Consider the following 15,557-nt stretch of genomic DNA (forward strand, 5'->3'; position numbering starts at 1 on the left):
TTAGTCAACCATGTGTAAGAAACGCTGTGAAACAGTTTGTTCTGTTTGAGCACCAGAACGACGTGCTGACGTTTCAGTGTTCACGTGGTACCTGAGTCCACTTCACCTGGATTTAATCTATTCATCAGGCCCCACCTGCTACCTTGCTAGCTATACAGCAAATAAATCTGAGCTACCTGCGGCTAAGATGAAGGTCGATTGATGGGTTGATGTCATTGATCGAGATTGATCGGTTGAACGTCACGTGGACATATAATCATGATTGAATTTAGATGTAAAACAATGAAAACAGTTCTTGAGTTTTAATCTGAGCTCGACTTTAACAACATAACTTGTATGAGTCGGTTCAGACACACGAGTGGAGCACAGTGATCTGCTGTTTACAGATTCACTGTTCTTAGACGGAGTCGCTCCTGAGGGACGGCAGCGATCCAGAGCTGTTAATGATCAGCAACACCTCCTGAAGAACAAACAAGACACCTCACTCTCTGCACAACTGTAGCTCCAACAGCTCACAGCCTGACGAACAGAAATAGTTCTTATATTAGTATTTTCTGTTATAGTGAGAGCTTTTTAATCAGCGAAACACAAGGCTGAATTTCATTATGTAACACTTCAAAAACGCTGATAACGTCCACCTCAAACAGAGAGGCAGCTCATTTTACAAGACTGATCGGTCGTCGTTCTGGGAGCATTTTTCTGCAGCATGTTCTGTGTTTCAGGTCAACCACACATGTTACTGCACAATCAACCATCTCCTGTACACTGTGTGTGTGAGAATACCTGCATGTGCAAGCTGAGCCCAGACCTTCCCGACATCACGACAACACAGTCAAACTCAGGTGAGTGGGAAAATAAATTCCACATGCAACTTTTCTTTCTTTGTTTCTGACGGTTAAAAAAAGTGCACCGAACAATAAGTCAGCTTCTGTGTCTCATCATGACTCAGCTCTGACCTCCTCTCATCTGCACCCACTTTGTAATCATCTCTGTTTCCTCATTTAGATTTGATTGTCTGTGATATGAAGCGTCCTGCAGGGACTCTGGTTTCAGGTTCATCAGCACATCCTGGTTGTAAACTGACGGCACATTCAGACACAGGACTTTCACAGGAACGCAGGCAGACACATGAATTATAGAGTTACACCTAGAAAGGTGGGTCTTCTATGTTTAATGTCATGTGCATTCAGAAGACGCAGCACATGTGAGGCTGTTCGGTTTATAAGCTGAGTGTTGGAGGAACTGAGAGGATGTTAGTTCAGTCCGTCTGCACAGCCAGAGGTAAGCAAAACATGACGACTACTCGCTGTAACCTGACAGACTCGTCTCTATGCAGTGACATGATTTGCTTTAACTGGTACTAACTTGTAACTAGGTTGGAGGTTTTCAGAAAACACATTTTCCTTTTAACAATAGCGACTTTTAAGGACTTAATTTTTCAGACTTGTTCCAACCTTAATAGACCTCAGAGTACAAAGAGCCAGAAGTTAATAACAGCATGTTCTGCATGTTTTAGGAATCCTGAGCCAGCCGGGCGTTACGTTGGGATTATTAAACCCAGTTCGGTCTCACTCCTATCTTCCACTTTCAAACTAATCGCTGCCAGACTCATATGATTTTCTCTTGAGCTCGAGGGTAGACAACTTAGAGAAGAAGAGCAAGAGAAGCTGGATCTGTAAAGTATCTGAACAGAATGATGTCAGAGTCTCTCCCCACAAACAAATGATCCTGCTTTGACTCACACTCGGTGCAGAACAAGTCCAAGAGCATCTTTGTCAGTATCAAACTGCAAGTCGCTTGCTAGCTTTAGCATGTGGAAAAGTCCACTAATGGGCATTGAGTGCTTGGGCAGGTAGGCAGGCAGGCAGGTAGGCTTAACGAATCATTGCAGGTCTGCAGCAGCCACAGATGCAATGTTTGTTTTTGTCTGAGATTTTGATTATTGATTTCTGTCAGGATGTAAAGTGTTAAATCTTCACAGCTTCTGTGGAACGAGCGCAGCAGCCGGACAGAAAAGAAAGTTTAGTTTTCAAACAGCTTCATCGCTGCACGACCCGTTCAGCCTCACAAAGGTTCATATTCCTTTCTGTAGATGTGCGAGTCAGAGATTCGAGCACATTTTCTTTTAAACTAATTTGATGGCACATGTTTGGATTTGGTTCTAAGTTATATGGCACATGGGCAGAGCGGTTTGCCGTCACGTTGCAAACGTTCTTGTTGCCGAGCTTTGGAGGTCAGCTCGCCCCGCTCTGCTCTCGCACAGACAGGTAAACATTTCAGCTGCTCTGGCTGAGGCTCCAAACACCATGAAAACACTCTGCTGTGTGATCAATCTAATTTTAGAGATTCACATTTTTATATTTGAGAAAACAGAACAGGAGCATCCGGCTGGAAACACTGATATGCAGCCAACTCTCTTTTACGTTTCAAGTTTTGTTTGGCATTAAAAAAAAGATCAAACGTAAAACTTCTCTGTGCTTCGTAAAGACTCTGATGAGTGTCTCTGGACAATCAGCTCCTCTCTGACTGAGGTGAAAGCTGCTCTCCTGAATGCTCAATCATCCGCTGCTGGAGTCTCTGCGACCCGTCCGGTCTGAGTCTGACTGGAGGGGACGGAGGATCTCATATGAAGGCAGGTTTGTGTGCAGAGTTCAGTGAATGCAGCTTATTGCAATCGAAAAGGTCAGCAGGCAGAAGGAGAGTAAAAAGCCTTTCCTGGGAGAGAGGTGTGTGTGTGTGTGTGTGTGTGTGTGTGTGTGTGTGTGTGTGTGTGTGTGTGCATGTGTGTGCGTGTGTGTGTGTGTGTGTGTGTGTGGGTGTGTGTGTGCAGGGCGAAGCCGCAACCTGAGATATCACCCTCATATTATCAGCACCACGCCCTGAAGCTGCTGCGCCTCTCTGGTGTCTGTTACCTTCAGCTCTGCAGGAAGCAGCGCCCGTCTCCACCGGCGCAAAATCAATTACAGAGATGAAATTCTCCGATAGCGCGGCCTAATGATAATTGCTCGAATCTGCAGTGATCTGACTCGCGATACAAACCAGTATTGGCAGAGCAGCGGCGTATTGGCAGCTGGAGTAGCTGGAATATCAATGATAATTGTTCCGCTGTTGATTTGCAGGCAGCCCGGGGTAAACACAAACCGATCGCTGAGAATTGGGCTCTATGGTAAGCAGCAGGGGTCATATTTCAGTGATGTGTGTGTGATGAGGACAGCTCAGAGAAAGGAAGCGATGTTTCACTGAAGCGAATCATCACACTGTTAAAAGATACAATAATAATAACAATGATAATAATGATAATATATAATAATAACTGTGCCTCAGCCGAGCGTCCAGAAATAGAACGCGTGCACTGAAGCATCACACACACACGGCCGCCGCTCAGCCACGAGTCGTCCACAGCAGCCGACAACAGACACGCTTCTGGTTCAAGTGTGGATCAATCAGAGGTCACGGAGCGGCCCGGGGGGAGGACGCACGCTGACCCCATTCTGACGCTGACCTCCCAGAAATGGCGTCCCGCTCCCCTCCGCCTTCAGCCAACCTTGGCGGATGACGGGAGTCAGCGTTTCTGAGGAGTGCCTGAGAGACGTCGGGCTGAATAATGTGTCCTATGAATAAAACACATTAGCTACAAAACATGCTGAATTATTCACATTTCAGGGCCTCCATCCCTCCCCACGCAGCAGATATTAGCTCTTCAGTCAGCGAGTCCTCCGAGTCTCCGTCTCCCCCATGTTGGCTCCTCTGATCACTCGCTCGCTGTCTTTGTCATCTGTGTTTTGTTAATCCCTCTTTGTTCCTCCTCTGTGTCTCCTCTCAGCTGACTCTGCTGATGGCGACTGTCTATTTATACTCTGACTTACTACTTTTCCTCAACATCTCTCTGTTTATCTAAAGAGCTCTTGAAGCATTTGTTCACAGAGAATCTTTGATGACTCGTAGCACACGACGGCCCAAAATGAATTCATCATTTAGCGTTAATCTGAGGCGACCGGCTGTGAGTTTCAAAGTGAGACGTGCCGCGATGAGGAGGCGAGCGCTTTGCTTATTAAATACTTGACCTAATATGCAGCTTTTGCTCATTTTATTCAGCTCCAGCAGGAACTGCTGGTGTTCATGATTGCGATGTAATTTGCAGAATCAACAGCACCACATGAACTTCAAAGGGCAAAGCAATCAACCAATCACTGCTGTCTGTTGTGCTGTTTGCATATGAAATCCCTTTTATCCGACAAATCGTCACTTTTAAGTTGATTACAGACGTTTTATTTGTGTGTAACGACGGGAACCTCTGCCAAGTCTCATGTGGCAAATTTGTTTGTTGATTCAAAAACCGCCGCACATGTTTCTTTGTGAAATAAACAGAAAACAGCAAAAGGTTCATAATTAAAGGAAAGTTCAGGTTTTTGAAGCAGGTTGTATGATGTACTTATCAGTGGTAGTTGTAGCACGTACAGTAGATCACTACATGGAAGCTAAGCTGAGCACGGCTGCAGACGGGGTGAGGAGCACCACGTACCTGAGCCACGTCAACAGTCCTACATGTAAACAAACATGTTTATGTGTACGCGGTGTTTTAGTTTCTGTCACTGCTTCACACTGACGTCAGACGGCCCCTTCCCTCGGCACGATGTCTCACTCTGCACTCCCGCCCTGTATACCTACGCATGCAGCACACGGTGTCACAGCAGCTGTTTGTGTCAGCGGTGTGAAGAAGAGACGACAGATAAAAGAAAGTATGAAATTATGGCAACGATGAAATTACCTTAATTTATCTAGCGCCTGAAATTCTGAATCCACTGTTCAATACATGAACATAACTTGGCTCTAAACGACTCACAGGTACACACAGTGTGTGAACGTCTTCAGTAGGTGAGTTCATCCTGCAGCAGTGAAACAGGCTGTAATGGCTGCAACATAATGATGATGGGTCAAAGGTCGTCCACTAAAAGTTCTTGTTGTTTCCACTGACAGGCTCAGACTGTTATTCTAAGTGTGTGACAACATGACAGAAAGGATCCCTACAGAGATAGACCTTTTTGTTACAGAGGAAGATGATTGTTTTAACCACACACAGACGTTACATCGCTCTCTGCACACACACCAGACTCCATTGAAAGAAACAGGGATTTAAGCTCACAGGACACAGGAGCTGCTGGTTAAAAAATACAGTAATTCCCACTAAATCTGTTGTCAGTTTATTGAATCTAATCTATAATTAAGTCTAAGGTTATATCTCTGGTTTGTTTAGAAACAAGGCTAAGAGTCTGTAGCCCTTCTACTGGCTCTATGGCTAATGTGTGACAGCTAATGCGTGACATCGTCATGGTGACGATGTATTTTGTTTACCTTGTTCAACATCTTAGTTGAGCATGTTCAAATGCTTACATTAGCTAATTAGCACAACTAGGGATGCACGATATTGTCGGCACATCATCTCACAGCATCTCATTCATTCAACACCACAAATTTAATCGCCCATCTTAAGAATGCCAGTGGGCCGCTACAATAAGAGCAGGCATGATATCAACTCCACTACAGGGGAGACTCGATGTTCTCTGCAATTTGGTGGGAGAAACGTGTCTAATCTGTCGGAATCTATCGGCCATCAGCAAAAAGGGTTGCAAAATATCGACATATCAGATATTGGCATAAAATCCAACATGGTGCATCCCGAAGCACAACACAAAGTCTGGGCTGATGGGACTGTTGTTAACTAATTCAAATAAACTGACACAATACATATTAAAATAATTCTACAGGATGTGGTGAGTGGTTCTGGGACACAGACTGCTGAAGCTCGATGGCTCTCAGTCACCTGTCGGGTTCTGGAATCAGCTGATCTAAGAGGTCATCCAGGCTAAAGTAGGGGTCAGTAGATCTTTGATATGAGGAGGGGCCGGGTCATGTAGAGCTCTGAAGGTCAGCAAGAACACAGGTCAGTAGTATTCAGCTCTGGGGGCACTGAATGTCTGCACAGCTTTCTCTGCATTTGAACCAAGCGGCAACCTCCAGTGTTGAAAAATGAAGCCAACGCGGAAGTGCAAAAAACTGCAGTTCCTCGAGTGGCCACTTGAGGCTCCAGAGAACAAGAAATAACATTACAGCAGGTGGGAAAATGCCCATTTTTACAGCAGAAATAAACATGTTTACAGCCTGGTACAAAAAACAGTTTTGTTATAAATAGCTAATTTTATTGTTCAGGATAACTGTACGGGGGGTGAATTTTTCTATAACACACCCATTTTAATTATATTAAGCCTTAAATCATAGGGGTCGGATCACTTGATTGACAGGTGGATCCTGCTGGCTGTCTGCTAGACGTCAACACAGACACAGACACTGAGCTTAACTTCACCTGTTTGTGTTGTTGGAGACTTTTGGGGATTTTTTCATTCAAAGTTTGGACAAATAATCTCTCTGTGGGATTTATGGAACTTTATGGCTGTGCAAGAAGTCTGAGCTCCAGCTTTTCGGTGAGTTAAATGTTCGTGTTATTGTATTGAAATATTTTTAGCACTAAGTAGCAGGTATACTGTGCTCGCTTTAGCTGCTTGTTAGCCTGTGCAGTGTTTATTTATTTAATCGTCGGTCAGTAAACAGGAGTCAGGAGTGGTTGGCTTTTCCCCGGAGAGATTACAGCGGACCGTAGTGATGAAGAGACCGGGTCTTTTACGTTTCCCGTTATGTGTCGGCTCGCTGCTCTCTCACCCGGCGAGCGAGCAGCTACTTCTTTAGTCTGATAACTAAACACCTGCAGTCAGTCACCGACAGAATCTCCTGCTGGGAAAGTCAAACCAGCTCATTCATGATTTATACAGTCTATGGATAATAACCGCTAGCTACGCTGAGGAGCATATAGCCTAGCTTCATAGCCGTAGCTGGCTGATTCATGTGGCCCGTCCATCGAGCTCAGCCATAGGCTGTAGCTCGGTCGCGCTCCGCCTCTTTGCCCGTCTCTACATTAGCCGTCTCTGGCATTTCCAATATGGCGACCCCCAGCGGCGGCGCAATTCGGGCTTCAAGACGCTGCTTCAGAAACCAATGGGTGACGTCACTGAGACTACGTCCATTATTTATACAGTCTATGATTTGAACCAGCAGTGTTGATATATTTCACTGTAGTCAAACCATAACGAACGACAAACCAGCACTGCCAACCAAAAAACAGACTGATCTGATTGGCTCGCAGAGACTCTGACATCCACCGAGCGTGCTTCATTCTATCTCAAAGTTGATCACCAGAAAATGTGACACGGACAGACACAGATTAATTTCTCACAGGAAGAGGAATGTGCTGAGAGGCAGAAAGTATCTGGACTCCTCCAATAAAGATATCGAGGCTGAAAAACGTCCGATAACGATGCTGACGCTGAACATTTTCACGTTCTGCTCCAGAACTGCACGAGCACGCTGTTTCTGAACGTATGAGAAACATAAAGCTCACGGATTGGCACTCAAAATAGTGCTCCACTTCCCTCCTCACACGTGCTGAGGTATTTATAGCTCACCTGTGCCCACCTGTGCACTTTGTCACCCACAGTCTGAATATTTAGGCCACTCACTTATTGATGCAACAGAAAGCTGTCCTGGGACGTCGCTTCACTTTGAAATCACAGCGACGGAGGGAACTGTATTTTTATGTGATGTGTGTGTGTGTGTGTGTGTGTGTGTGTGTGTTCATTGGTAAAGTCACATGATTCAGAGTTTCAGGCAGCAACAACAGCACATCAGAGTGTTTGTAGGGAAGCAGCAGAACATGACGTCAGTGGGCACAGACCTCTTCTTCCTCAGCCACACAAACGTATCTGAGTCACAGGCTCTCAGAGAGTCACGGCTGACGGCTCAGCGGACACATGATACAAAACAAAAGATAAGAAGGCCACCATGCTTTCCCTGCAGCTGCATTTACACCAAAAGCACCAGAAACTTTTAGTCCCAGGAGCTGCTTTTCACTCAGAGGTCCTCCAGCATGTTTCAGTCTGCGTGTCTAACGAGCGCCGTAACGATTGGCTAAATGAGTCTGCTGCGTGTGAAGAAGCCGGCAGTCACAGCTGCGTAACTCTATTAAATTATTGACACATCACAGCAAATCAGCATTAACTACTACTCTTATTTTATCCCAAGCACTCTCTCCTGTAAACACTGAGCTTACTCACTTGACAGCCACTACCTCCTCAGAGCGATGTAAATATTTAAGCATGGTTAGGCAACAAATCCAGAGCACCAACAAAACCTCCTGCTCTGCTGGCTGCGAGTAATCGACCAACAGAAACGTTCAGCACTGCCAGGAACAACCCCTCAAGTCCCTGTACTTTCGGAGCAGGGATCTTTATCTGTGTTTCCACCAAAGAGAGCAGGACTGTCAGTCCCAGGAGGGGTTTTCTAGTTATTGTCTGCGTTTCCACCAAGGTCTAAAGACCCCTGAAGATTAGAGAAGTTGTTAAAAAGAGTTTTCAGAATGCTGCCGAGCCCAGAGTCCCTGTGCTTTGAGAAGTAACCCTGTAAAAGGGACCTTTTGGAGGGTTAAATAAAGTCCCTGGAACTATTTAAAAAAAAGCAGAACATTGATATGTGTTTGGGGTGTTAGCTTAGCTAAATGATTCGCTAGCAAGCTACGACATGTTTAAAACGTAGCCCCTGCATTCTGTGGCCAAAGTCCCTGCAGTGGAAACCCTCACAGCTGAAGTGTGCACTTATTTAAACAGAAGATTCTGGTGTCTTTTTGGTTTGCGTGTACTCACCAGGGCACAGTACGTCTCCGGAGGGTCTCCACAGGTGATGTTGGGGGGGTCCAGAGTGACCTTCAGGTACTGGGTCATGTCTGCTGCCTCTGGCTCGCAGGCCATGTAGTCCCAGGTCAGGCCTTCGTCTGAGTACACCTGGGACTTGCACACGTCGTAGTGACCCCACGCAGGGTAATGCTGCATGGCCGCCTGGCACGCGGCGGTCCACAGTGCCTGCAGCGTCAACGCGAGCTGGAAACGCATGACTGGTCCTTCTCAGGGAGCGGTATCTCCTCCTGAAGTGTTCGAACACGGGATCCCTTACAGCAGCTCAGCTGGAGGGAGGAGGCATGCCAGACTCCCCTCAGGTGGAGCCGGGTCCGTTTAAAACTTGTTTTTCTGTCTGATTCAGGCTCGTGGAGTGTTGGCGAGGTCACCAGCCCATTGAGAAGATAAGAGGAGAGGACGGAGGGAGGGAGGAGGAGGAGGAGGAAGAGGGGGGAGAAGGAGATAGCCCTCTGACACGCTGATAGCAAGATGAGTGACAGGTCTCCTCAGCTCGCCGTGCTGTCAGTCATGGTCCTGTGAGGCGATGCGGCTCTGCGGAGAAACAGAAGAAGAGGAGGTGAGTGCACAGACGGTCTCTTTGGGATCAGAGTCTGACAGTGAGAGGACATTAGCCCGGGTCGGCCCGGGTCGGCCCGGGTCGGCCAGGGTGAGAGGTGTTAGGTGTGGATATGGATGGTGCCATGATGGTGTTTGTTGTCCATCAAAACCCAGAGAATCAGTGAGTGAGGCATCAGGACGAATCGGATCCTGCTGCTTCACACCAGACGCTCGTCTCACTCAGCGGGACCAGGCCTAGTGTTACAGCCTCCCCCATTACCTCACCCTGCTCGCCCTCCTCGCCCTCCTCACCCTGCTCGCCCTCCTCGCCCTCCTCACCCTCCTCATCCTCACCCTCCTCACACCCTGCTTCAACTGGAACGATGAGGTGAAGATAAAAATAGTTTGTTTTAATTAGTATTAATGTTAGTTAATATGTTACTAAGGATCTGCTTCTTCTCAACAGTTCTTTGGTTCAAACGGGTCGACCTGAGTGGTTCTGTTTTACCTGCCTGTCCTAAACCAGGTCCTAAATCAGCTCTCAGCTGGTTTATCTATATAATAACTTTATTTATTTATACAGCACCTTTAAAAACAGAATGTTTACAACGTGCTTTGACAGACAAAGCAAAGGCAGGAACAGATTTAAGGAACTTTCAACGATGAGGCCAAACCGAGGGTGTTCAAAAGAGGCATGTCGAGCAATAAGCAACGCAAATTTAGAGAAAAATAAATGAAATAATAAAATAAAAATAAAATCAATGAAAGACCATAAAAGGTTATAATAGATAAATAAATAAAAAGACGACATCACATCAGAGGAAGAGAGATAAAAAAAAAAAAGGAGGGGGATCAATAAAATGAAAAAGAGGTCAATAAATAAATTAAGAAGTATAAAAATAAATAAAATAATTCAAATTAAATTAAAGCCATAAATGATGGTCGGAATAGGAACAGATGAATGCATATAAAACATTTTCAGAATGCATTTAAGAAGGTAAACATCACATAAAGCGAGTCTGTAAGAATGAGTTTTAAGAAGTGATTTAAAAGAAGTCACAGACTCTGCTCGCCTCCTCTCCTCAGGCAGGACGCTCCAAAGCCGAGCAGCTTCACCTTTAGATCTGAGCCTCGACTTTGGAACGACCAGAAGGCCCCTCCTGAGGATCTAAGGGCGTGAGATGGCTCATAGGGGGTCAGCATTTCTAAAATGTAAATCGGGGCAAGACCCAGACGAGCTTTAAAAGTGATCAGTAAAATCTTAAAATCAATTCTAAAATGGACAGGGAGCCAGTGAAGGGAGGGGAGGACAGGAGTGATGTCGTCTGTTCAAACTAAGAAGCTTACCGCCTGTAAACAGTAGAAGAAGAAGAAAGAATCCTCTCCCCTCACGTTTAGACGTAGACGGGTTTAAATCCAAACATGAGCTCAGTGTGAGCAGAAAAGTTTGGCCTCCCCGTGCAGCGTCTACATGTTACCTGTTCTCAGCGTGCGCGAGAACAGATCACATGCAGCTCATTAAGCGGGGTAACGTGTCCTCTCTCTCATGACTCAGTCCCTCTCTGCATGTGAAGATAAAAACAGTCCCATGTGAGTTGTGCCTGTTGTGCTTCAGGTCGTGTTGCTGTGGAGGAGCCTCTGCTGCATCGCACACAGTGATTTAGTTCACGGCTGCACAGAGTCCATCTGTTTCTGTCAGCTGCAGCAGAAACACTTTAACACATCTTTTTAAACAAAGCAGCCACATTTAAACTCTGTTTCTGAGCCGCTGCTCGGCTCCTTCTGTGCTTTCTTCCTTTATTTGCTTTTTAAGTGACCATAAAAAAATCTGTTCCAACCTCGACCACCTCGGTGCCTCTCTATGAGCTCAGCAGGAAGTCAGCCGGCCTCGTTCGCAGGTTTGTGAAGGTTTCACACCTTCAAACAGCAGCCTGACTGAAGGTGATCAGCATCGAGCAGGGTCAAAGGTCGCACACAGGAGGATCGCTCTGCTGCACAAATGAGTGTTACCTAATTAGTCAGCTGAGTCAGTGTGATCAGTGATCAATCAGCAGCTACAGGTCGGTTATCTTCATTGATTCTCATCATTGTAACGTATTATCAGCTGAGTTTGGACGCTCGGTCGCAGCAGAGTTAGAGAGCATTCATCAGGAATCACATGACATCAGAATCTCTGCACCTCCTCAGCAGGAGGAGGCTGTGCACAGGAAGCAGCACACGCTGACAGAGTGATGAGGTTTATGAAATGTGAGCGCGAGAAGACGAGAAGAGGAAACATGAAACAGAGTCTACCTGAGGTCTGAAGAGGCGTCAGAACAACTGCACACCTTCAGATGATTCACTTCTTTAAAGAGACAGTACGGAGACGGGCAGCTGAAGAGACTGTACTGATACACACAGTGATGGTGTTTCACAGGTGTATTTATACTGCAGGACGGTGGTGACACTGTGATCTATCGCTGCATCTGTGTCAGATATTCTGTGCCGTGCAGATCCATTTCAATCTGATTCAACTAGAAATATACAGATGAGCGGCTCAAACACGTCACAGCACACCTGAAATATTTTCTAATTTTGGATGCAAACTGAAGATCGATCATGCAAATGGCCCCGTAACCCTGCCGACCTGCAGCGGGCGGCTGCAGGAGGTCATGGCTTGCATCATCACTAACGTGAGGATTATAAATGCTGCAGACTTGATTGTTTCATCTTCAGTGTGACGGAGTTGTGCGTTTGTTAAGACATTGTCTCATCGTGCAGGAGATGGTGGTTTCTATAACCTTGTTTGAATTGATCTGAAGTGATAATCACAGATCATAAAGATATGTCCGGCTCCTGTCTTTTGCATCACTGTTGTTGGTTCCTCGATGACGCGGTTACAGCGCGCTCAGTGTGAAACATGGTGACGCCGTGCAGGCGTCTGGGCAGCAGTGACCTCGCCTTGGCAGATCTGAGTTTCAATCATGAAGTTCAGATTGATTACAAATAAAATCACCACAGCTCGAGCTAAACTCACTAACATGTCCTTTAAGTTGTTCAGGTTCTATTGATATGAAGCATATGAACCAAGAAATACTTAATAAGCTCTGGAGGAGATCTGCTGCAGAACTCTGAGTGTTAATAAGAAAAACCAGGATTCAATTCTGCAGCAGAGTTTGGAGGAAGACGATGTAAAATCAGTACAAGAGGGAATATTGCAAGTGAGAGGACGGAGAAATGAGGAGAGGGGTTAAAGGGGGAAGAAATGAAGCACCTTAAATGTAAAATGTACGAATGTCAACGGGGGAGAAGTCAGCAGGTGAAGAAGCAGCCAATTATCCAGAGAACTCCTGGCACCGGCCTCCCTGTTCCCATTAAGAGACATAATATCACCGTGTTAAGGACGAGACTAAAGAGAGGTGTGTGTGTGTACATGTGTGTGTGTGTGTGTGTGAGCTCCTCGTGTAACCTCTGGATAAAGAGAGGTTGGAGTCGCAGGTAATGAGACAACAAGCGCTGGCGAGGCTTCGATAACAAGCAGCAGAGATCACAGACGCCGGGTCATTATGACTCCTCCGTCCCGGACACAGCGGCCCCCTCCTCTCATTACTCCCCCTTTATAACCCTCCATCGCCCCCGGGGGGGAGGAGGTGAGGGGGAGAGAAGGAGAGCAGATGGAAGAAGTGTGGATGTGCATTTAAAGTGAGAAAAAAGGGTTTATGTTCGGGCGGGACGCTTCCTTGACCATCGATCAGGGTGTGAGGACACAGAGGAGCAGAGCTCACAGGAAGTACAAAGGTTTCCTGCAGTCGGCACAGAGAGGACTTACAGGAGCTGTGAGGGTGATGACGAACTGTTTTAGTGTTACATGTTAAAATAAAGTCACAAGACTTCTGTGAATAGAAATCATGTTCATGAACATAATAAATACAGCTTTCATCTTTTATTGTTGGCGAAACGTCACCGTGTAGAAGCAAGATTTCTGCAGCACGTGAGAGTGAGAGAGGCTCTAATGGAGTCATGTTCGACTCAGAGCTTCTGCTCGTTCTGTGAAACGTTTTCATGCTGCTGTCAGAGACAGAATAAAGGTCACGGTAGGGCCGCAGGGTCACAGTTAAACTTCATATCGTGTGAAAATGTGTGTAAATCTGTGGGGGACACCGACCCCCCCCTTAGAGAGAGCGGTACTTTAAATCAGGAGCCAGGATGGTTTTTTAAAAAGCACTAATTAAAACAGGAACAGGAAACTGATGATCAGCAGGGAGACGAGACAGGAAGTTGACCTCTGCTGTCTGTAGGATTAGGGTCAAACATCGGCCCTGACGTGCTCGTCACTGTAAACGTTGCTTTAAATAAAAAATGTGCTGATGATTTATTTTCCACAAAAACATTCACTGACTTCAATGTCTTAAATCTGCTGTCTGTCTCTGTGAAAATGAAGCTTCTCTGAACGTGTCAGCACTTTTTATCTACACAACTCACTCTGCGTCTCGTCACAGCGTTCACTGCAGGTGTTTAAGTTTCCACATCACACCTGTCAGGTGCAGATTGGACCGCGATTGGCTGCTTGTGAAGACGTAAGCTACATTCAGTGCAAACAGCGTCCTGGTGTCAAACTGTGCACAGACACCATCCTGCACAAACACTGTGTGAGCACCACACACACCGAGTCAAACGGGGCCACAAAATACACAAACAGATGAAACATGAAACGTCAGAGCAGCAAGAACGAGGGGGAACAACGGGCTGAATAACAGTGATCATTCTGTGTGAACAAAGAGAGAAGTCACTGAGACATGGCTGTCCTGTGTGTGTGTGTGTGTGTGTGTGTGTGTGTGTGTGTGTGTGTGTGTGTGATGGTGTTTTAAGTCAGCCTTACGTTGTGTCTTGTTGCCTTTCATGTGCTTCATAGAGACAGTGAGGTCAGTATCACGTCGTCTCGACGGAGGATCTTCATGCTGGATGTTTGCATGTTTGCATGTTTTGAAATGATCACATTTAAAACAGTAAAATATGTTTCAGAAGCTTTTTGCAGCTTCAGGTCACATCTATGCACACAGGCCTTCACACACACACACACACACACACACACACACACACACGCCGCCCTGTGTTACCTGTGTGTGAGGTGTGCCCTCCGCAGCAGGCTGCAGGCTGCATTTGATATTGAAACACATGAATGTTTCACCAGAGCGGCCGACCCGGGAGAGGGTTGGTTTGGCTGCAGAGTTCATCACACCCACCCAAACGCCCCCCCACGCAGCGACCCCTCGCCTGAGAGCCCGCCCTCCTCCATGTCTGCCTTCATTTCATCCCCCGAGCCACTCGAGCATCTCTGAGTGTTTCTCTGAATCACAGGGGAGATGTTACACGCATGTCCTCAGAGACGCTCTGCACCACTGCAGGGAGTCACGTTTAAATCATGCAAATCATCAGAAGCAGAGAAACAGGAGGAAGTCCCTCGAATCTGCTCGCTGCTCTGCTTTCTGATTCTCTCCCTCAAACTTGTGCAGGTGCACGTCCCTGCACCTTCACATTCTGCCCTATTGATCATTTATCTTTTCGTTGACTCGCTCTCCGTGTGCGTTTCCTCCTGTAGCCGGCTGTGTGGTGAGAACATTTTCCGCTGCCTCTGACCACTTTCAGCCGTTCTTTGATCAGAAGCACATTTTCCTCTCGCCCAGGACACACTGTAAAAAATCCTCTTGTCATTATCTCTCACAGATCTCCTGCGGCGGCCCACAGGGGGCAGTACTCACACACCTGCACGACTATTTAACCGTTTGACAAATTGTCCCAAAACATAAAGCGTGTCTCTTCATCTCTAAGAGCTGCGTCAGCTCAGAGGAAGCTGCAATAATTACAAGGTTAGCACTGATGTCCTGCCTATTTTACCCCTTTTCATTTTTAATTTCACGCATTTTATTCACTTTCAAGGGCGATTTCTGACCCTGCTTCTGTCCTGTCTCTGCATACTTTCATCTTTTCTGCCTCTACCTGTTTCATATTCCCCACCAGCAGCTGACAGAGGGGAGGCAGACAGACAGACAGACAGACAGACAGACACAGATGAAAGATAGATAAAGATAGAAGCTGGCCCGGCTTCAGTAAAAACAGCCTCCTGCCTGCTCTCGGTGCTCCGCTCACCAGATTCCTCCGCCTGCCGCTCCAGAATCCCTAATCTGTTCTGTTAACAACCTGCCAATAGGGCGTCTGTCCTCATGAATAAACATACGGAGCGTG

General features: G+C 46.4%; 1 protein-coding gene across 5 annotated transcripts in view; it reads right to left on the reverse strand.

Annotated features, from left to right (window-relative positions):
* Positions 1-8,993, reverse strand: part of ntng1a (netrin g1a) — a 109,410-nt gene extending 100,417 nt beyond the window's left edge. For 3 of the 5 annotated variants that reach the window (XM_069667476.1, XM_069667475.1, XM_069667474.1), the window contains exon 1: positions 8,748-8,993. In XM_069667476.1, coding sequence (XP_069523577.1) covers positions 8,748-8,993 — 246 coding nt within the window. The remainder of the gene's footprint in view (positions 1-8,747) is intronic. The other 2 variants (XM_069667478.1, XM_069667477.1) reach the window with 1 other exon arrangement.
* Positions 8,994-15,557: the final 6,564 nt, after the last annotated feature.

This window comes from Semicossyphus pulcher, unplaced genomic scaffold (assembly GCF_022749685.1).
Source record: "Semicossyphus pulcher isolate SPU_LCO1_2020_fin unplaced genomic scaffold, fSemPul1.0.p SCAF_18, whole genome shotgun sequence".
Lineage (NCBI taxonomy): Eukaryota > Metazoa > Chordata > Actinopteri > Labriformes > Labridae > Semicossyphus > Semicossyphus pulcher.